General features: G+C 36.0%; 2 protein-coding genes across 7 annotated transcripts in view; one reads left to right on the forward strand and one right to left on the reverse strand.

The window, feature by feature from the left end:
- LOC136041519 (exosome complex component RRP46-like) overlaps positions 1-22,385 on the reverse strand; it is a gene marked incomplete at its 5' end in the record, with an annotated part of 363,665 nt that overhangs the window by 177,346 nt on the left and 163,934 nt on the right. The window lies entirely within an intron of this gene.
- LOC136041468 (PAS domain-containing protein cky-1-like) overlaps positions 1-22,385 on the forward strand; it is a 121,395-nt gene that overhangs the window by 64,757 nt on the left and 34,253 nt on the right. For 5 of the 6 annotated variants that reach the window (XM_065726157.1, XM_065726156.1, XM_065726160.1 and 2 more), the window contains 2 exons: positions 10,105-10,178; positions 18,499-18,657. In XM_065726157.1, coding sequence (XP_065582229.1) covers positions 10,105-10,178; positions 18,499-18,657 — 233 coding nt within the window. The remainder of the gene's footprint in view (positions 1-10,104; positions 10,179-18,498; positions 18,658-22,385) is intronic. The other variant, XM_065726161.1, reaches the window with a different exon arrangement.

Here is a 22,385-nt window from a genome sequence, read left to right on the forward strand (position 1 = left end):
GAACCTAAAATCTTGGAAAACGCTTAAAGTGGAGGGATCGGGATGAAACTTGGAAAAATAAGCACAAATCCTAGATTCATGATTGAAATAATCGGAACGGATCCGCTCTCCTTGGGGTAGTTCGGGGGAGGGATGGCTAATTCTGAAAAATTTGAAAAATGAGGTATTTTTAACATACAAAGGAGTGATTGGATCTTAATAAAATTTCATATTTAAAAGAATCTCGCAACTCAGGTGTCTTATTTTAAATCCCGAACGGATCCAGTGTCATTGGGTGGGGGGGACCGGAAATCTTGGAAATTGCTTAGAGTGAAGAGATCGGGATTAAACTTGGTGGGAAGAATAAGCACAAGTCCTAGATACGTGATTGATATAACCGAACGGAATCTGCTCTTTTTGGGGAGTTGCAGGGGGTTTTAATTCGAAAAAATTGAGGTATTTTTAACTTAAGAATGGGTGACCGTTCGTGAGGTATTTTCAAATTTAATATTCAGAAGGAAATCATGTCTCAGAGCTCTTATTTTAAATACCAACCAGATCTGGTGACATTGGGGGGGGGGGGAGTTGGAGGGGGAAACCTGAAATCTTGGAAAACGCTTAGAGTGGAGAGAACGGGATGAAACTTGCTGGGTAGAATAAGTAAATGTCGTAGATATGTGATTGATGTAACCGGACCGGATCTACTCTCTTTGGGGGAGTTAGGGGGGTCCAGTGTTTCGGCGATTTCGGTGCTTCCTGACGTGCTAGGACGATGAAAATTGGTACGTGTGTCTGGGACCTACACAAATTGACTTAATAAAGTCGTTTTCCCCGATTTGATCATCTAGGGGGGGGGGGGCTGAAGAGAGAGCAAAAATTAGAAAAAACGAGGCATTTTTAACTTACGAGTGTAGAAGGACTTCGTGTCTTGGAGCACTTATTTTAAATCCCGACCGGCATTAAGCCTCTGATTTTACTTTTAAATTAATCTATTGATTCTTGGAATTTTGTTAGAGCTTATCCCATATGAGCTATTGGCTCTTCCAACCTCGTGACAAGTACCATATGAGCTCTTAGCTCTTGTTTCAAATATGAAGTGTATTGTTTTGTGTAAAATAGTGAAAAACAAGAGCTAAGAGCTCATATGGCACTTGTGACGAGGCAAGAATCGAGATTTAAACTTTGAATTGAATATCTAAAAATCTCAAGACTAAAAAAAAAATAATTAGAAATCTACCACAGCTTGAAACCCTGAGAATTGAAATGACTAATCTATATCTATAAAATACAAAAATGACAAACAAATAATTATTTGTTTTTTAAGGAGTATTTCGACTCATATGCTTAATTTGAAGCACATACCTAAATGCATCTTTATTAGAGTTCATATTTTTCTGACGATTTTGGTCTTTATTCGAATGTTTTAGGATGAATAGAAGAAGAAATACTAACAAAGAGCTCTAAACTGACAGAACTCTAGACTGACAGGATTAGCCATTATAAACGTTCACCGAAATATTGAGGTAGATATCGATCATGTAATAAATACATATGTCGGCAGTGGAAACACAGAAATAGACTTTTTCTTATAAAATCATAAATTCTGTAATTTAGGCTTAATTTATCGAACTTCAAAAAATGGAAAGATACACTACGTTGTTATGAAAAGTAAAGTTTTGATTAGTAAATTATTGAGATTTCATCAAAGTTGACACCCTTTATTAAAACACTATTTTTAAAAAGAAACAGTGATTAGATAATGCTTTATTATCTATACTTAAAACCCTCCTTTAAATGTCTTCTATTTATTTCTATTTCTTCGTTTTGTTTTTGTTGTAACATCCCTAAAGGAACTATAATGTTTAATATACCTTTTATGAATACACAAGCTGTATCTTTATCTTCATTTCTCATTCTTCATTACTATCGTAGTTACTAAGCGAGGCTACAAAGTTAGGTGACATGCTAAATGATTTGACCTATTCCAATTGTCACAAAGAGTGCATTACCCCAAAAGATGGTTCAAGACCATTTTTTTATTTTTGACATGAAAAAGCTCAACTCACTCGCTATAGCGGTCAGAAGTAAAAAGGCAAAAATATGCAGAAAATATTAAATATAATTTTTTTTTGTAGATGATGAACAACTTTTTATTCTTTTTTTATGGCGGGGTGGCTTTTATAGCTTAGTATTTTTTGTATCAATGTTTTTAACCATTTTAATTTCAACAGATTTAGAATTTAACCCTTACCAAATTTCATATTAAATTTACGACCATTTCCACTACCTACCTATGACACATAATTATCGAGGTTCGCTTTAAATTACGGGTATTTCTTTTTTCGCAAGTTTGTCCAAGCAACCTATTATGTGCCCCCCTCCTAAAGAAAATCCTGGAAATGCCCCTGACCCTCCCTCCTATATTAATCCTAAGGACCCTGAAAGTTCCAAAGATACTGAAATTGTGAAATCGGATATTTTTGAACTAACTAAATAGGACTAATGACTTAACTATTGGGGACAACCATACTCGTAAAAATAGTAAAATAGTAGTAAAAAAACTAATAAAAATCGGGGATTCAGTTAAAAAAAATACCTTATGCATTAATGCTGTTCTTGTTAGGTGCCAGATAGAAAAAGAGAAGAAACAATGGCGAAAAAGCAACAAAAACTAAGTATGTGAATCTGAATCTGTCTAGGGACAACAGTCTAATTTTAGAAAGGACATTTCAAGGACAAAGTAGCAAAAAATAAGTATGACAATATCTTAAGTAGATATCTTAAGTAAATATCTTAAGTAGATGCAGTGTGATACTCCCTAACTCCCCGTGGCTACAGCCTTGGCTCTAATATTGAGATCTCTTTGCTTCTTTGTCCTTTGCCCTAGTCCTTCGAAGTTGTAATTGTCGTTGGGAATTAACTGATTGTTACTAGATCCCTTCTCGTTGTACGTGTTGGTTATCTCATGGATAATCTGCGACATGCCTTCTTTAGTTTTATGCCCAAGGATAAGTGGTCTCGTATGATCTCCAACACAATCAAATCGATGTCAGTTATAGTATAGGTTAAAAACCAGTTGCTTTTTGTGGCAGAATTTTATATTAGAGTATCTCATGACAACAAACTGATTTTTAAGGATGTTAAGTGTTTTTTCCTTGACCTTGGCTTCGAGACAAGATAATGATTAAATAAAAAAAAACAAGTTTTTTAAATGAAAGTAAGGGGCGACATTAAAACTTAAAACAAACAGAAATTACTCCGTATATGAAAGGGGCTTTTCCTTCTCAACGCCCCGCTCTTTACGCTAAAGTTTGACTCTTTCTCTTAACTCTACATTTAAAAACAGTACAAAAACTTTAGCGTAAAGAGCGGGGCGTTGAGAAGGAAAAGCCCCGTTCATATACGGAGTAATTTCTGTTCGTTTTAAGTTTTAATGTCGCTCCTTACTTTCATTTAAAAAACTCTTTTTTTTATTTAATTTCTGAACGTTTTTGAATCAATGCACGTTTTGATTTTGGCTCTCCGCAGAGGAATAATTAAAACGAAATTTATATATTTTTTTTTTTGGCTAAATGGCTTTCTCATAATTTTGATCGAATGATTTTGAGAAAAAAAGAGTGGGGGAGGAAGACTAGTTGCCCTCCGATTTTCGGTTAATTAAAAAGGCAACTAGAACTTTTAATTGTTTACGAATCTTTTTATAAGTAAAAGATATACGTAACTTATAAATTAGCTTACGTAAAGAACTTTTGTATTCTTATGTTTTTATTACATATATGAGCGGGTTTGCCCTTCGTCAGTACCTCGCTCTTTACAATAAAGCTTAAATTTTGTCCCAATTCATTAAGAATGACCCCTAAATCATAAAAGCCGCAGAATAAGTAGTTGAAATTACTAAAACTACTTTAGCGTAAAGAGCGAGATATTAGGAGGAGGTGAGCCCCTCATATGGGTAATAATTTCTGTTCGTTTTAAGTTTTAATGCTGCTGCTTACTTCCAGCTGAAAAAAAAACTTTTTCATTGTTTTTTTTTAAGTAATGCTAGTAAATCTTGCGCTCCCTTCATGGACATTTTCTTCCCCCATGACAAATTCCTCGATGGAAAAATCCCCCAGCATATCCTCCTCTTCTCAACCCCTGCCTCCAACCAAAAAATCCTCCTGAAAACGCCTGTACACTTCCCAATAACCATTACTATATGTAAACACTGGTCAAAATTTTGAACTTGTAACCCCTCCCACGGGGACTGTGGGGGAGTAAGTCGTCCTCAAAGACATAGTTATAAGGTTTTTCGACTACGCTGAATTAAATGGCTATCTCAGAATTTTGATCCGCTGACTTTGGGAAAATAATTAGCGTGGGAGGGGGCCTAGGTGCCCACCAATTTTTTTGGTCACTTAAAAAGGGCACTAGAACTTTTTATTTCCGTTAGAATGAGCCCTCTCGCAACATTCTAGGACAACTGGGTCGATACAATCACCCCTGGGGAAAAGAAAAAAAAAACAAAAAAAAAAAAAAAACAAATAAACACGCATCCGTGATCTGCCTTCTGGCAAAAAATATAAAATTCCACATTTTTGTAGATAGGAGCTTGAAACTTCTACAGTAGAGTTCTCTGATACGCTAAATCTGATGGTGTGATTTTCGTTAAGATTCTTTGACTTTTAGGGGGTGTTTCCCCCTATTTTCTAAAATAACGCAAATTTTCTCAGGCTCGTAACTTTTGATGGGTAAGACTAAACTTGATGAAACTTATATATTTACAATCAGCATCAAAATGCGATTTTTTTGATGTAGCTATTGGTACCAAAATTCCATTTTTTAGACTTTTGGTTACTATTGAGCCGGGTCGCTCCTTACTACAGTTCGTTACCACGAACGGTTTGATATAGGTTTTAATATAGGTTTAGCCTATGTTGACATGGGTTTCTGGTGTTGCTAGATTTTCTAGCATTGCGAAAATACCCAAATGTTATCACTATTATTTTGCTCTTTTGTTGTTCTAATCTGTCACACGTTATATTGTTATTGTATTGTTATTTTTCGTTATAATTTTCATCTCTGTGCACAAATTGCGGCAATACTATTCAACGAAATTAGTTATTTCAATGTTGTTGTATAATGGACATATAAATATATATATATATATATATATATATATATATATATATATATATATATATATATATATATATATATATATATATATATATATATATATATATATATATATATATATATATATATATATATATATATATATAGATATATTTCAGAAAACTTCGGATGAGGCTCATTTGATTAGATATTTAAAGTTCTAGTTCCATTTTTAAGAGTCAAAATTGATCGGAGGGCAATTAGCCCCCACCCACTTCCCACGGCTTTTTTTCAGATGCATCTGATAAAAATTTTGAGATAGCCATTAAAAAAAAAATAGTTCAAAGATCATAAAACAAAAACTCCGGTGTCAATAGACCCCCCCCCCCCCAGGGGCAGACGTTTTAAGTTTTACCCCGGGGGCATGTATGGCTTTTATGAAAGGAATGTTCGAATAAACTTCTGAGGGGATTGATTATACTGTAAATTGAAAGTTCTAGTTCACTTTTTTAAAGTCAAAAGAGATCGGAGGGCAACTAGACACCCCCCCCCACTCCATGCCTTTTTCTCCTCAAACCCACCCGAAAAGAACTTTGAGACGTTTTTTTTAAAAGAATAGTCCAAAGATCATATAATGAAAATTATAGGGTCGAAATAAACCCTCAGGGCCCAGGTGCAGGCGTTTTAAGATCCAGCCATATAGCCTTAAGGGCTTATATGGTTCCTTTGGAAAGGATACTCGTATTAACTTCAGAAAGGGCTCATTTGATTCGAAACTGAAAGTTCTAGTTCACTTTTTAAGAATTAAAGGATATCCAGCGGTAACTTGCCCCCCTCCATGCCCTTTTCCTCCAAACCTATCTGATAAAAATTTAAGATAGCAATTTTGTTGAAAATAGTTCAAAGGTCAGATAAAAAAAACAACTCTGCTATCGAGCTTATAACGCCGTTGTAAGCTATTCCCTGTGATTATAAATGATTCTTATGGTAGGTATGTTCGTATAAACTTCAGAAAGAGCCCATTTGATTGAAAATTGAAAGTTCTAGTTCACTTTATAATAGTCAAAAGAGATCAAATGGTAACTAGCCCCCCCCCCCCCCCATGTCCTTTTTTCCGAAACCCATCCGATAAAAATTTTGAGTAGCCATTTTTTTTAAATGGTTCAAAGGTCAGATAACCAAAACTTCAGTGTAGACATAACCCCCCAGTGCCGGGGCAGGCGTTTTAAATTATGCCCCTGCAATGTATAAGGCTTTTGTGTAAGGGGTAGTCGTTAAATTCGAAGATGGCATATTCGGATAGAAATCTAAAGTTCTAGTTCACTTTTTAAGAGTAAAAATGCATTCGAGTGCAGCTAGACCCCTCCCCCAGCCTTTTTTCTCCAAATCCATCTCGTAGAGATTTTGAGGTAGCTATTTTAACCCAAAATTCGGGGGTCAACACCACCCCTAGAGCTCGGGGGCAAAGTTTTAAGTTATGCCCCGAAAGCATATAAGGTTTTTGTGTAAGGTGTGGTCGTGTAGATTTCTAAGGTGTCTCATTTGATTGAAAATCGGAAGTTTTAGTTATCTTTTAATGAGTCAAAAGTTAACAGAAAGCATCTATCCCCCCTGACACAAACGCTCTGTTTTACCCAAATGCATCAAATGAAAATTTTGAGATAGTCAGTTTGTTTGAAATAGTCCAACAATAATAAAAAAAAAAACTTCGTTGTCGACGCATCCTCCCCCTTCAGATCCCGGGGAAGGTTGTAACTTATGCCACGGGGACATATAAGGTTCTTATGGAAGAGGTGGTCGTATAAACTTTGGAGGGGGCTCAAATGATTAAAAATCGAAAGTTCTAATTCACCTTCTAAGATTCAAAAGTGATCGGATATGACTAGTACCCTCCCTCCCAACCTTCTTTTTCCTAAATGTGTCCAATCGAATTTTTTATATTGCCATTTTGTTCAAAATAGACCAAAAATAATAAAACAAAAACTCCAGGGATAAAACAGCCCCCCCTCCCAGATTCCAAGGACAAGTGTTGTAAAGTGTGCCATGGGAGCATATAATGTTTTTATGGAAGGGAAGGTCGTATAAACTTCGGAAGGGATTATTCGATTGTAAATAAGAAATTTTGGTGCCCTTCTCAAGAGTCAAAAGTGATCGGAGGGCATCTAGTCCCCCCCCCTCCAAGTCTCTTTTTTGCCAAATGTGTCCAATAAGATTTTTTAATTAGCTATTTGGTCCAAAATGATGTAAAGATCAAATTACAAAAACTCTGGGGTCGGCATATCCCCCCAGAGCCTGGGTGTAAGTGTTGTAAGCTATTCCTCGAGGGCATATAGGGCTTTATATAAGGGGTATTCGTGTAAACTTCAGAGATGGCTCGTTTAATTGGAAATTGAAAGTTTTAGTTAAAATAGTCCAAAATCAAAACTATTATATATTAGGGGCTGAGAAATCCTCATAGCACCTGGGACAAGAATTGTAACTTGTAAGTGGAATTGTAAGCTGTAATTTTTTAAGAATCGAAAGTGATCAAAATTAACTAGCCTCCACCCTTCCTTGTGCCTTTGTTCTATAAATGCGTCTTATCAAAGTTTTGAAATAGCCATTTTGTTCAAAATAGTTCAAGATTAAAATTACTACAACTTAGGGTTGAGAATTCTTCTCTAGCCCCTGGGGCGAGGACTGTAGCTTATATAGGTTGTCCATTATTTGAATATAAGGTTTTGTGCAAGGGGTGGTTGTATTAACTTTGGAAGGTATTTATTAGATCGGGAATTGAAACTTATAGCCTTTTTTAAGAGTCAAAAGTGATCACTGGTTGACTAGCCCACGCCCCAATTTCCCAAAGGGCATCTGGTCGGAATTTGGAGATAACCATTTCGTTCAAAATAGTTCAAAGGCCTCAAAACTATGCTTCCACGGTTGACTCCCCCCAGCCCCTGGGAAATGGCTTTGAGTTATAGAACTTAATTATTGTTAATTTGATACTTCGTTTACTTTGATCCTTAGATTTAGTGATTTACGTATTAACTTCAGTTTACGGTGCAAAGGCTGTAAGTTTTGCAAGTTGCTTACTGTTGCTTTGATACTTTGTTTAGTTTGATACCTTGTAAACTTTTATTCTTTCTTTACTTTGATACTTCGATATTATTACGTTGAAAAAATTATTTTGATATAAGGAGTTTGTTAAAAAAACTCCTTCCAAACTTTTTGCAATCAAAAAAAGAATAAAAATTAATTAAAAAAACTTTTCGAAAGTTTTTCCCCCCAATTCTTCCGGAAAGAATTCGGGTTATGTACTTCCAATGAATGGCAGTCTTCCCTACAAAAAAGAGTATGGTTACTGCCCGTTTTTCAAGCGGTAAAAGTATAAGGCCTACTCCGTACTTGACGCTTTACTAAAAGGAATTATATTACAAATATTTTCTTTTGTTTTATTAGAACATTAAATTTTTTTTTAGAAATTACTGTAAAATTTAATTTTGCACTAATGAGCTTTCAGCAATTAACATCATTGTATATCAAATATTAGTTGAATCTTATTAGTTCTTTCCAAGACTGTACAAGACAAATATAGCTTCACTACAAACAAGAGTTTGGATACTCTAACTTTCCCTTACTGTAAAAGTCTAAAGCTGACTTCGTCATTGGTGCTTCACTGAAAACGGATTATATTACGAATATTTTCCAGTTATTATAGCATTGAAAATCAACATAAGATTACAGTGAAATAAAATCTTGAACTGATGATCTTTCAACAGTTAATAGCATTATATATCAAATATTCAGTTTGATTTTATTTTTACTTTTCAAGAATGTTCGAGATTCATGTATATTTCAGTAAAGCGCCAATGACGCATTAGCTTTCAGACTTTCACAGTGAAAGAAGGAGGCAAATCTGAAACTCTTCTTTGTAGAGATTTTTCTTTTGTTTCAAGCTTGATTTGCATATTCAATTCAAGTTTCGTTTGTTTTAAGATTTATTTACTGATTTATATTAGTAACTACTGTTTGGCTGTTTGCTATGATTGTTTATTTAATTTCTGTGCTGTTTGGGTTTCGTTTATGCCTCAATAGCAAAATATTTTTGTTCGTTTTAAGCTTGATTTGCATATTCAATTCAAGTTTCGTTCGTTTTAAGATTTATTTACTGATTTATATTAGTAACTTCTGTTTGGTTGTTTGCTATGATTGTTTATTTAATTTTTGTTCGTTTTAAGCTTGATTTGCATATTCAACTTAAGCTTTGCTCGTTTTGAGATTTATTTATTCCTTTATATTTAGTACCTGTTGTATGTTTTTTTGCTATGATTTTTTATTTAATTTCTGTTCGTTAAGTCTGTGAAAAACTATTGTGTGTAAAGGTTAAAAACTTTTGTTTGTTCTACTGTGAGGAAATGGAATGAAATACGAAAAGTAAAATGAAAGTGGAATATGAATTAAAGGGAAAGGAGAAGTAAAAGTGACAATTTGAGAATTTTGACAATTAGACAATTTCCCTTTGATTGAGGCTAGAATAAAAACTATTGTGTGTAAAGGTTAAAAACTTTTGTTTGTTCTACTGTGAGGAAATGGAATGAAATACAAAAAGTAAAATGAAAGTGGAATATGAATTAAAGGGAAAGGAGAAGTAAAAGTGACAATTTGGGAATTTTGACAATTAGACAATTTCCCTTTGATTGAGGCTAGAATAGTATTGAAGGTATTTTAGTATTTTAGGTGATGGATTTTTTAAATTAGGAATAGCAGGATTTAGGATACAATGATGGATTAAAAAGATACTTGATACTCAAGATATGGCAAGCAGATTCGTCAGTACTGGAAAACACATAGAGAAATAACGGAAAATAATAGAATTAAAAATAGAAAATCAAGGAAAACAAATTGAAGAATAAGCCATTATTTTCAAATAATTATTAGATAGTGATGAAGAATAGTATTCTAGGCCACAATATTGTTTGGACTAGTACTGTCGCTACAGTTAAAGATTCGAATTAAGACACTCCTTCATCATCACATTTTTTTTTGCAGTTGGAAATACCTCTTTACCTGTACTGAAGCCTGAGATTCACGATGGAGCTCCCAAGCGGATTGTTCAAGCAGAGGTAAAACTATTTGTTAGACTCACTTTACGATTTATCATCACATGAAATGGTCTCCCAGCATAGGTAATCCCAAGAAATCTTCTCGAGATATTCAAGAGAAGGCCCTACAGATACCTCCGGTACTAGTGCATTTGTAGTCCTAAGACGGAAATTACTTAATTTCTGAAAACTGTGTTACCTCTGCTCATACTTTAATACTAAAATATTTACTTACATTATCCCTAAGAGGTTTTCACTTGCTTCATGCTGACTTTTGTTGCTAGACGTCGTTAATGTTTATCGCGACGGCACTAAGTGAGGGTACTGTCAGGACTAACGGTACGTCATTATTTGTGATGGAGCTGTGACGCGTTTAATAAACAAACAAGCAGTTACTTCTCAATGAAAATTTCTATATATTTTTTTAATACTTTGTCTTGTGCCGTATAGAAGAAAAAAGGTACTTTTGCTTGTTAGTTTCGTCCTTTTCCCCAAATAAATATAAGATTGTACCTGTAAGATTAAAAGTTCCGTACTAAAGCTTCGTTCAAAAATTACAAACCAAGTGTTTTACGAGCGTTTTGTTCTCAATGACAATTTCCATAATAAAACTGAGATAGATAATAAATCTGCCTTTCAATAATGCAGGATTAAGTAAGGTATTGATAGCCACTTTGACTCCTAGAGTTTAAGCATACAAAATTGCTATTTAAAGTATGAATTACTCTTGATGTTTTGAGGAAGTGACTCCAACTACTTTAGTTTTTAAAGGTAAAGTAGTTTTTATTTGTAAAAATGCTGTGACCCAAAAGCTGGTTTGTTCTTTTTGTTGCTTAAAATCTCATACAAAGGAGCCAATCAGGGTTTTGGTTTTCTTTACTAGCTAAAAATTTGACGGTAGTAATGGGTAATTACAACAACGGTTTAAAAGAAATTTATTTATCCCCTCCTCCCTTTTGACGTACACTTGAGGAATGGTATTATGGGCTTACTGTGTCATAACAGTAAACGAACAGAGTTAAAGCATAGTTTTTAACAATAATATAAATGATGCGTAATCCCTGTTTTTTCCCGTGGTAATGCCCTTTTCTCTGTGTTGATTGGCCCATAATTTCGTAACAATAAACCAATGAAGTTGAAGCACACCCTTTAACAAGGAAAAGAGTGACTGTAATCTTTCTTTTTTTCACAGTAGTACAACCTTTGTCTCTGTGGGGGAGAATTAAAGCACAACTTTTAAAAATGAAGTGAGTGACTGTAATCTCTCTGTTTCACTATGGTACAGCCCAACTCTTATCGAAACCACAAAGTTTTAGATACCACACTCAAACTCTTGCTTTTGAATAAAACGTTGTAACACTAGAAATTGCAAATTTTTTTCGGTACAAAATTTACTGATATTTTGTTGATTGGTATCGATATGTAAATGAAGATTCGCGTCATTATGAGAAGGTAAATTATTGTTCTTATGTCCAAAGGTCGCATCTGACATTTTCAAGCCTCTAAAATGATTGCCAAAAACATTTTCCTGACCTAGACTTAAAGGGAGGATCAGTAGGGCAATCAGCAGGAGATTTCCTCAACCGTTTGGAGATGTTTAGTCACACTAAGATCTAAATTTCTATCGTTTTCTACATCCTTTTTCCATTTCTTCGATCTATACTTCTATTCTTTTGATCTACATAACTGTGCCGATTGTCCCTGTAAAACAGCTTAGTAACTGTTTTTTTTTGGCAATTATCTCTGACGTCTGAAAATACAAATATGACCTTTAGGCGTAACAATATCGATGTGACATTCACGGTTAGCTTAACAGATTTGAAAAGTTGCTGAACACGGAGTTTGTGCGTTTTCTCGATTCTGACTTCAACTTTTGGTGAATTATTGAGATTGTTGGAGGTATTTTTTATGATCAAATTATTCATATTTAGTATTTGGAATCCTATGTCCGAAGGACGAGATTTGATTCCTAGTGTGACCAATTATTTGCTTTGGAAGGGGGTTCAGCGGTGTGACTCTGTAAGCTCAGACAGAGTCGACCCAGCTTTAAATGGGTACCTGAAGAAATCTGGGAAAGGTAAGCAGGAAGGGTGTGTAAAATCACAGAGTGGCTGGCCCCCATCCCCCATTGTACTTCTTTGCTGAAGGGCTTTGAGACGTAGATCAGCACCGGTGGTTTGGAATTTAAGAGTCTAGTAACGTATCCTTTACCGTCTTTTTCATTTTTATGGCACTTGGTATTAACCAAGTGACATATAGCAATCGCCAATTCTGTCGGTCTGTCTGTCGGTCCCGGTTTTGCTACTTTTGGCACTTCCAGGTAAGCTAGGACGATGAAATTTGGCAAACGTATCAGGGACCGGACCAGATTAAATTAGAAATATTCGTTTTCCCGATTTGACAATTTGGGGGGGGGGGAGGCCGGTTAATTCGGAACAAATAGAAAAAATGAAGTATTTTTAACTTATGAGCGGGTGATTGGATCTTAATGAAATTTAATGTTTGGAATGATATTGTGTCTCAGAGCTCTTATTTTAAATCCCGACCGGATCTGATCACATTGGGGGGATTTGGAGGGGTGAAACCTAAAATCTTGGAAAACACTTAGAGTGTAGGGATCAGGATGAAACTTGATGAGAAAAAAAAGCGCAAGTCCCAGATACATGATTGACATAATCGGAACTGATTCGCTCTCTTTGGGGTAGTTGAGGGGGGAAGAATTCTTAAAAATTAGAAAAAATGAGGTATTTTCAACTTACGAACGTGTGATCGGATGTCAATGAAATTTGATGTTTAGAAGGATATCGTGTCTTAAAGCTCTTATTTTAAATCCCGACCGGATCTGGTGACGGGGGCGGGGAGTTGGGAGGGGGGAACCTAAAACTTGGAAAACACTTAAAGTGGAGGGATCGGGATGAAACATGGTGGGAAAATAAACACAAGTCCTAGATAGATGATTGACATAAACGGAACGGATCCGCTCTCTTTGGGGTAGTTGGGGGGGGGGGGGGTATTTCTGAAAAATTAAAAAAATGAGGTGTTCTTAACTTACGAACGGGTGACCGGATCTCAATGAAATTTGATATTTAGAAGGATATCGTGGCTCAGAGCTCTTATTTTAAACCCGACCGGATCTGATGACATTGGGGGGGGGGGTTGGGAGGGGGAAACCTAAAACTTGGAAACACTTAGAGTGGAGGGATCGAGATGAAACTTGGTGGGAAAAAAACACGAGTCCTAGATACATGATTGACATAACCAGAACGGATCCAATCTCTTTGGGGTAGTTGGGGGGGGGGAGGGTTAATTCTGAAAAACTAGAAAAAATGAGGTATTTTTAACTTACGAACGGGTGATTGGATCTCCATGAAATTTCATATTTAGAAGGATATCGTGTCTCAAAGCTCTTATTTTAAATCCTGACTGGATCTGGTGACATTGGGGGAAGTTTGGGGTGGGGAAACCTAAAATAATGGAAAACGCTTAGATTGGAGGGACTGGGATGAATTTTGGTTGGAAAAATAAGCAGAAGCCTTGCTTACGTGATTTACATAATTGGAACGGACCCGCTCAATTGTGGGGGGGGGGGGGGTAATTTTGAAATATAAGAAAAAATGACGTATTTTTTCCTTACGAAGGAGCGATCGGATCTTCATGAAACTTCATATTTAGAAGGACCTCGTAACTCAGATATCTTATTTTAAATCTCAACCAGATCAAGCGTAATTGGGGGAGGGGGGGAGCAGTTGGGGGGACCGAAAATCTTAGAAAATACTTAAAGCGGTGAGATCAGGATGAAACTGGATGGGAAGAATAGAAACCTGTCTAAGATACGTGACTGACATAACTGGACTGGATCTGCTCTCTGTGGTGGAATTGGGGGGGGGGGAGTAATTTTGAAAATTGAGGTATTTGTAACTTACGAAAGGGTGACCAGATCTTAATGAAATTTGATATTTAGAAGGATCTTGTGCTTTAAAGTTCTAATTTCAAATTCCGACCAGATCCCGTGATATTCGGGGGAGTTGAAGGGGGAAACCGGAATTCTTGGAAAACATGAAAATTGGGGTATTTTTATCTTACGAATAGATGATCGGATCGTAATGAAATTTGATTTTTAGAAGGAATTCATGTCTCAGAGCTCTTATTTCAAATCCCGACCAGATCTTTTGACATTGGGGGGACTTGGAGTGGAGGAATCGGGATGAAGCTTGGTGGATAGAATAAACAAATGTCTGTCCTTGATACGTGATTGACAGAATTGTACTGGATTCGCTCTCTTTGGGGGAGTTGGGGGGAGGGGTTCAGTGATTTGGTGAGTTCGGTGCTTCTGGACGTGCTAGGGCGATGAAAATTGGTAGGCGTGTCAGGGAGCTGCACAATTCGACTTGATAAAGTCGTTTTCCCAGATTCGACCATCTGGGGGGGGGGGCAAAAGGGAGAGGAAAAATTAGGTATTTATAATTTACGAGTGGGTGATCGGATCTTAATGAATTTTGATATTTAGAAGGACTTTGTGACTCAGAGCTCTTATTTTAAATCTTGACCGACATTAAGCCTCTTATTTTCCTTTTTAAATCAATCTATTGATTCATAGAATTTTGTTAGAGCTCATACCATTTAAGAAATTCTGTTTAAACATTTATGTAAAAATCCCTCAATCACTACGTTGAATCACCTCGATCGTTGATTCAAAAGAAAAAAAGAAATTCAAAACAGCCTTTAGGAATGAAAAAAAAATTAACTCATAACTCCGACTTTGGCTATGCCTCTGAATATTCTCTGAAAATATAGTTTAGCTTCAAACACTAAATAAAATCTTGTTGTTTCAGTTACTATTCTCTTTTGATTGGTCTCCATTGGTTTTTATTCGATTATTGGATTTGATTGTTATTATTCGAATTGTTGTTTGATTGTTATTTTTATTCGAATTTCAGTCAAATATTTTATTTATTTGATTATAATGTCGACAACTTTTCGATCGCTATTCAAATATTATTCTTTTTTTGATTATTTTATTTGATTTGTCTCCTTTGATTTTATAAATGGTCTGCTATAATCTCAGTATTTACCTGGGCTTTAAGTGTCCTCAATTATAATCCTTACTTCAATTCCAAAGTTTTCATTTAAAATGAAAGTTGGCTTACAACAGGGAAATGTAATGAATTTGAGCAAATTTTTTTAGTGGAATGAATGTTGATTAGAAATTTGGCTCGTTAAAGAAAAGAAAGAAAAAAAAAGATACTTTTGTTTGTCCCTAGATTAGTTTCGTCCTTTTCCCCAAATTATTATAAGATTGTAAGTTTTGTACTAAAGTTTAGGTCCAAAAATTATAAACTAAGTGTTTTACTATACATTGTGTCTCTTTCGGTCTTTTTCTCTCTCTCTTTCTCTTCCCCCTTTTCTCCTCCCTCTCTCTATCGCTCTTTCTCTCTCTTTCTAACTCTCTCTCTCTCTTTTCTCTCTCTCTTTTTTAAGTTGAATCAATTCCACTCACGTCGTTTTTTTTAGAGTATGAAAGCGAAAACTTATTTTGAAAGTGACGATTCTGATATTGACACGCTCGAGAACAGTTGTGATAGCACAAAAACTCTTGTTGCGTCAAAGGCCCAAAACAAGTTACTTCTTTCTGCTACATTTTTACGTTCACTTGTATTATCTGAATGAGTAAAGTGGGGTTTTATAACAGTAGTTGACTGTTGACTGTTGTTCGAGAATGTGGGTGTTTTCATTTGGCTGAAATTCACATCCTGACTGTATGGGCGAGAAATCGTTTTGGAGGTAATTTTCTGTGTGTTTTTTCCCCAGATACGTCGTTTGGGCTCCTGAAGTCTTCTAACCCATAGCCAAAATAATTTTTTCAGGATTCCCTTTAGTCAAAATCGTAACCTTTATTTACTGTGCAGTCTCTGGTGTCTATGGGTATGTTTACGACACAGATACCGGTTAGAATCCTGATACCTATGGATATATTGAATCGCAAAGACCATTGAGGCTTTAAGGTTTCGGTATTGCAATGACGTCCCAAATAGATGGTGCCACCAATAATTGCCCAGTTTTTCTCCTTCTTCCTCTACACAAAAGTGGCGTTTTGATTGCCTGAAACGAAAAAGCGTAGCCAGAACAACAGTTTTAGGCATTTTGTATAGCCAGAAATTTCAATTTTTAGTCATTGTCCGAGATATGTCTACTGCACACCAGAGAATGAGATGTTTACTGGACACCTGAAACCTACTGGCATACAGACGCTCAAAACTATCATTGTTTCAGGTTTCAGGCATTGTTATAAAAATACTCTGGTCAACTAAAACTACTTTATTTTAAAGGAATTAAGGCAATGATCAAGGTGCCTTTCCCTGGAGAAAGGAGCTTTGTATACCCCGGGATTGATATCTGCTGAAAGAATGGTGTGCCTGCGATGATGTGCCTGAGGAGGTTCTACTAAAATTATTTGATAATAATTAACAATCGGCAATAATGGACAATACATTCTGAAAATAAAATAATATCTGCCAACATATATTGATCCTTACCACCTGACATCGCTGCTGCCATCAGAGGTATCACTCGATATCATATAATCTCCAACTATTCTTTGAGTTTTGAGTCGAAAAGTAAGATCCAAGATTATTTCTAGTCAAAAGATAAGTATCTTTGGGGTCGCTTCTTAGAGCCTCTGTCAACTAGAAAATAAAGACAAAGAATTACAACTTTTAAATAGACAATACTGTCAATCTAATGTTTAATTAGATGTTCTTCCATCCACTCATCACAAACTGATCAATGACTTATCAGTTAATATAGGTATACTAGAGGTACTAGTAGATGCAGAGCAGATGTACTAGCCCAACGTAGATACCCTCTATGAACCAATAGCGGGAAACAACTGAACCCACATTAAAATAACTGACAGTTGACGATAATTTATTTATAACTGTTGATAAAAGTATCCATAAGAGTACCATACGGGGAAATAAAAATACCATACGGTGGAAATTGCAGTCCCGCGGTAACAGGTATAGAACCCGACTAAAAGCTAAAACCTAGTGGAAATCAGCTGTACAATTTGACTTTTCACAGGTTTTTTAGAGGCTCATTTTATTTCTGATTAATTGGTTTTGTAGTCTCTTTGTTGCCTTTTATTATTGAATGGTACGTGTATACCTGGGATTTCACATTTCTTAGGAGACAAGGGCGTTCTATGTCTTGCTTGGTGAGACACTGCCCAGAAATTAAGATATTGTCGAATAAAGTTATTACTTTGTATTATAGTTATTAGTATAATTAGTATAATTATTAGTTTAAGTATAATTATTACTATAATAATTAGTATTATTTTATATTATAGTTATAATTTTTTGTCAGTTGAGGATAAAAAATACCAACAAGACAGTATTGGTCAAATGGTGTTCCGCTGGCGCATTATTCTAATGCTTAAAGTACAAAGGACATGAGTTTTGAGTAATTATTTCCCCTAGACTTTTCGTAGGTAAATTAACGCTTAGAAACCCGGATTTCTCTTATGGTTGTTTTAAAATTATGAGCTCCTTAGGGCAGAAGAACATTCTCGTCGGTGTTACCAGGTTGAACCGTGAAAATAAATAACCAATATTAGTTGCTTGAATTTGACAGCATTTTGCTCCGTAAAAATTAAAACATTAACAATTTGTTAATTTCAGGGGACCACACCACCTTCAAAGGAAACCTACATCTTTTTGTGTTATCTGGTGCTGTGTGTTTTGGGCTTAGATCTTACTGATTCGTCATCCACTCTCCCTTTTTTAAATTTTCCCCCCATCCCTACTGAAGTCTGCACAACAACATATTGAGGTCTGTTTCATAAAAATAGTACTTTCAGATTTGTTCCTTATTTTGTAAGATATATATGGTTGTGTGTATTTTCACTTTACCACTTCGAGCAACCCCATTTCATTTTCTCTGATCTTGATACTTTAAGGATGGGCTTCAGAGCACTACTTCTGGTTGTAAGGTGATCCTGGCAGCAAATGATCACTATAGGGATCTGCGTGTGCCTTATGCTATATATTTTTTCCTACCTGCAAGTCTCGTGATGTAAACTGTATAAATTGAGCAGTGACAAGTAAACTACTTTAATTATCGTAAGAATTATTTTACACTTTCAAGTGATTAGATTTCATTTTCTCTTTCCATGATACTTTAAAATAAGGCCGTATCCAGAGGGGGGACGGATTTGCCCCCCCCCCCAAAAAAAAAAACAACAACAAACAAACATAGATTCACCCTTGCTGTTAATTATGGAACCTTTTAGTTTTAATTGTGCGAGCCCCACAGAAAAATACAGATGTTGTCAATGTTCTAGGTGAAAGATGACTATGGAATTGAAAAAGATTCAAAGTTTGGAAGGACTCCGATAACCGCTCATGCTCCTCTCCGCTCAGTGAATTTCTCAGCGTCTGCTTGTTCCAAGAAGGAAAAAAATCTCAAAGATATGAAGAAGGATCAAAATTCTTTGTTCAAAGTATTATTTTTTTTCGCAGATTAGTTTTCTATTATTTCGATAATAAAACTATTTCTGTGGTAAGGCCATTTTTAGGAGACCCGTTTCTTCCACCCGTGCTCACCCCAAGAAGCCTCATCTTCCTCTGCGTAAATCAGACAGGCTTGATTTACGTTAAGATACTGGATCCCCGTTAAGATGTTGTAAATAAATTGAATCTGGCTGAAATGATTCCAAAAAATCGCTCATCAATGAAGATGTGTGCTTAGAAGTATTCCTTGTCGGGATGCTGGGACTTATGAAAGAAAGATTTAGTTCTAATTTTGATTTAATTATACTCAAACTGGGGTGGCTTCTGCTCTTTTCTCTCTTTTTCTTTTTTTCTTACTGCTTGTTTTCTTTTTTCTTTTATTTTTATCTGAAGATACATGTGTTTCTCTCTTTTATTTAAACCACAGGGAAAGGTGTTTTGATCATGTATCAACATCCCCTAGCTTGCAAATAAACTGAATCTGGCTTCTGCAACTCCGAAGAATCGTTCGTCAATGAAATGACGCGTTTTGAAGATTATTCCTGGTCAGGATGTGGAGAATTACAAATGGTTGATCTAGTTTTAATTTTCGATTCATTTATATTCATGCCTTTGCTGTCTTTTTCTCCACTCTTTTTCTCCACCTTTTTTACAACTTGTTTTTATGGCACTTGGTATTAACCTTGGCTGTTAATTCGGAAAAAATAGAAAAAATTAAGTATTTTTAACTTATGAGCGGGTGATGGGATCTTAATGAAATTTGATGTTAGGAATGATATCGTGTCTCAGAGCTCTTATTTTAAATCCTGACCAGATCTGATGACATTGGGGGGAGTTGGAGGGGGAAAACCTAAAATCTTGGAAAACGCTTTGAGTGGAAGGATCGGGATGAAACTTGATGGGAAAAAATAAGCAAAAGACCTAGATACGTTATTGACATAACCGGAATGGATCTGCTCTGTTGGCACTTGTGCCATTATGGCACTTGTGACGAGGCGAGAAGAGCTAAGAGCCAAGAGATCATATGGTATGAGCTCTAACAAAATTCTATGAATCAATAGATTGATTTAAAAAGGAAAATAAGAGGCTTAATGCCGGTCAAGATTTAAAATAAGAGCTCTGAGTCACCAAAGTCCTTCTAAATATCAAAATTCATTAATATCCGATCACCCACTTATAAATACCTATTTTTTTCTAATTTTTCCTCTCCCTTTGCCCCCCAGATGGTCGAATCTGGGAAAACGACTTTATCAAGTCAAACTGTGCAGCTCCCGGACACGCCTACCAATTTTCATCGCCCTAGCACGTCCAGAAGCACCAAACTCGCCAAATCACTGAACCCCTCCCCCCAACTCCCCCAAAGCGAGCTAATCCATTACGATTCTGTCAATCACGTATCAAGGACATTTGTTTATTCTATCCACCAAGCTTCATCCCGATTCCTCCACTCCAAGTGTTTTTCCAAGATTTCCCCCTCCCAACTCCCCCCCCCCCCAATGTCACCAGATCCGGTCGGGTTTAAAATAAGAGCTCTGAGCCACGATATCATTCTAAATATCAAATTTCATTGAGATCCGATCACCCTTTCGTAAGTTAAAAATACCTCATTTTTTTAATTTTTCAGAAATACCCCCCCCCCCACTCTAAGTGTTTTCCAAGTCTTAGGTTTCTCCCTCCCAACTCCCCACCTCCGTCACCAGATCGGGTCGGGATTTAAAATAAGAGCTCTAAGACACGATATCCTTCTAAACATCAAATTTCATTGATATCCGATCACCCGTTCGTAAGTTGAAAATACCTCATTTTTTCTAATTATTAAGAATTACTCCGCCCCCCCAACTACCCCATAGAGAGCGAATCAGTTCCGATTATGTCAATCATGTATCTGGGACTTGCGCTTATTTTTTCCATCAAGTTTTATCCCGATCGCTCCACTCTAAGTGTTTTCCAAGATTTTAGGTTTCCCCCCTCCAACTCCCCCCAATGTCATCAGATCCGGTCCGGATTTAAACTAGGAGCTTTGAGACACAATATCATTCCAAACATCAAATTTCATTAAGATCCAATCACCCGCTCATAAGTTGAAAATACTTCATTTTTTCTGTTTTTTTCCGAATCAGGCCCCCACTCCCCCCCCCCCCCAAGATGGTCAAATCGGGAAAACGACTATTTCTAATTTAATCTGGTCCGGTCCCTGATACGCTTGCCAAATTTCATCGTCCTAGCTTACCTGAAAGTGCCTTAAGTAGCAAAACCGGGACTATGTTTCCCCCCTCCAACTCCCCCCAATGTCATCAGATCCGGTCGGGATTTGAAATTAGAGCTCTGAGACAGAATATCATTCTAAAAATCAAATTTCATTAAGATCCAATCACCCGCTCATAACTTAAAAATACTTCATTTTTTTTTTTTTTTGTGTTGGGTTGTTGCCTCTGAATTATTTGTCTTTATTATTTTTTCTATTGTTTGGTAAATGACGACTTATACTTATTGACGACATGACTGCCTGTCCATGGATTATTCTTTATGGTTGATTGTGTTTGCCTATGCTGTTTGACCTATGTGATTGTATGGATGAGTAGGGTTAAGGCCTCATTCAAGTGCTGGTCTATATTAATCACTAATTTTGGAAAACAGTCTTCCTTTTCTCCTTCTGTCTCTTTTTTTTATGTGTTTGTGCTGTTGCATTTGTGATTTCTCTGTTCATGATATATATATATATATATATATATATATATATATATATATATATATATATATATATATATATATATATATATATATATATATATATATATATATATATATATATATATATATATCTATTCACAGGTGGGACACAGGGACACAACTACAATGGCGCGTAACTAATATGGCGCGTAACGACTTACGCGCGCGGGGGGGCTTGGGGGGGGGTTGCGAAGCGCCCCACCAACTAGGTGTTGGGGTTACGCGAAGCGCCACCCCAACAGCTAGTACATGATGAAAATGTCCATGAGGGGTTATATGATATTGTTGTAAAAAATATGATACATGGACCTTGCGGTGCACTGAACGAAAATTCACCATGCATGGCCAAAGGAAGGTGCACAAAGCAATATCCTCGACTTTTAGTATCCAACACAATTACTGGCAATGATGATTACCCACAATATAGAAGAAGATCTACTGAAGATGGCGGTAAAACAGTAATAATAAAGAAGCGTAATGGTACCACCATCGAAGTAGATAACTAGTGGGTTGTTCCATATTCCCCATTATTATCTAAAACATATAATGCACACATAAACGTTGAATACTGTAACTCCGTAAAGGCAATCAAATACATATGTAAATACGTCAACAAAGGCAGTGACATGGCAGTTTTTGGCTTGCAGTCCGAAATCAAAGATATCGACAAAATCGTACAATATCAGGCTGGAAGATACATAAGCAGTAATGAAGCTGTTTGGTGAATTCTTTCATTTCCGATTTATGAACGTAGTCCAGCTGTTGTTCACAAAGCGGTACATTTACAGAATGGTCAACGTGTTCATTTTTCGGAATCCAACGTACAACAAAGAGCCCCAAATCCACCGGATACAAAGTTAACTGCTGTCTTTTCGCTATGCAAAAATGATTCTTTTGAAAAAAAAACTGCTGTATACTGAAGTGCCTTCGTATTACACGTGGAATACTAAAAATAAGGTATTTGAACGTCGAAAACAGGGTAAGTCAG

This window comes from Artemia franciscana, unplaced genomic scaffold (assembly GCF_032884065.1).
Source record: "Artemia franciscana unplaced genomic scaffold, ASM3288406v1 PGA_scaffold_23, whole genome shotgun sequence".
In the NCBI taxonomy this organism is placed as follows: Eukaryota; Metazoa; Arthropoda; class Branchiopoda; order Anostraca; family Artemiidae; genus Artemia; species Artemia franciscana.